At 35.6% G+C, this 1,254-nt stretch overlaps 1 protein-coding gene across 4 annotated transcripts in view; it reads left to right on the top strand.

The window, feature by feature from the left end:
- LOC119585259 (muskelin-like) overlaps positions 1 to 1,254 on the top strand; it is a 23,302-nt gene that overhangs the window by 7,357 nt on the left and 14,691 nt on the right. For all 4 annotated transcript variants that reach the window (XM_037933930.1, XM_037933928.1, XM_037933929.1 and 1 more), the window contains exons 8-9: positions 3 to 113; positions 272 to 385. In XM_037933930.1, the coding sequence (XP_037789858.1) occupies positions 3 to 113; positions 272 to 385 (225 nt within the window). The remainder of the gene's footprint in view (positions 1 to 2; positions 114 to 271; positions 386 to 1,254) is intronic.

Below are 1,254 nucleotides of genomic sequence, written 5' to 3'. Positions count from 1 at the left end.
AGACTATATACTTGTTTGGAGGGTGGGATGGCAACCAGGATTTAAGTGACTTGTGGTCCTACCAAGTGTTGTCACAAGAATGGACTTGTATATCACGTGATACTCATGCAAAGGTAAGTGAAAATTATTTTAAACACCATTGTTGGTATGCTGTATGTTTTGGGACTAAACTATTCAATAATTTTTTTTTTCCGTAGTTTAAAAAAAATGAAAATGGAAAAGAAAGTTCAGAGATGTATAAGGATATTCACCTTGCATTGCTTTCAAATAGGGAGGGCCAAGTGCACGTTCCTGTCACAAGATGTGTTTGGATCCTGAACGTAGGCAGATATTCACCTTAGGAAGATATCTTGACTCAGCTCTTCGAGTTCCAGAAAACTTAAAAGTAAGTAATGCGTCTGGTTCATGTTAATCAGACAGATTTTTATCCTTTTCCTTGATATTAAGGGAAATATATTTTTTTTTGTTATTATTAATTAGTAAAATCCAATCGTGTTCAACTGAATGTATTTGGAATTTGAACCAGTTGAATCAATCTGAGTTGGTTCCATTGAGCATAGCCTCTCCAAAATAAATGGCCTGTATTCCTTCCTTTTTATTTTTGCCGTAGATAGAAGATAAGTGTGAGGAAGTAATTCTGGTACTGTTTAGGAAGTTTCTTTCCATCAGATTCATATATATCCTGCTACCCTAAGGAATCGTAGGAGAAAATTCTAACAATTTTGCTTCTTTATACACTTCTTCCCCATTTCCCAGTACCCCTATATTTACAAAATCATCTTGTGGTTTATATGAAACTTTTTCCTATTTTTGCATATAGATATATACATGATTTATTGCTCGAGTCATTCACTATTTCTTTCTCTCTCTTTCTCTCTCCATATCCCATAGCAGAAGAAACTTTTTTTCAATTTTGACACTTCACTACTCAGTAATTATGGGATTCACTAGAATGAGACATACATTTTTTAGTGTTCAATGATGAAAAATTAAAACTGACCTTGGTGAAAGATGAAAATTTGGTACTTTCTGAAGCTAGGCATAAAGGTGAGGCTGAAGAATTGCAGTGTCCTGAGATCAACCCTCAAAGACTAACCTGCTGTAATACTTACTGTAGAGTACACAGAAGCTAGATCTCGTCAGGGATACAAAAAACTGGAGGAATGTCAGAGAGGGTTATTGTCATTCCTCTTTGTTTGCCTCAGTCCTCTTCTCACATCTCTTGGGTGTTTGATGGGATTGCTGAACCCCACA

This window comes from Penaeus monodon, chromosome 19 (genome assembly GCF_015228065.2).
Source record: "Penaeus monodon isolate SGIC_2016 chromosome 19, NSTDA_Pmon_1, whole genome shotgun sequence".
Lineage (NCBI taxonomy): Eukaryota > Metazoa > Arthropoda > Malacostraca > Decapoda > Penaeidae > Penaeus > Penaeus monodon.
This window is presented reverse-complemented; position numbering and strand designations above follow the sequence as displayed.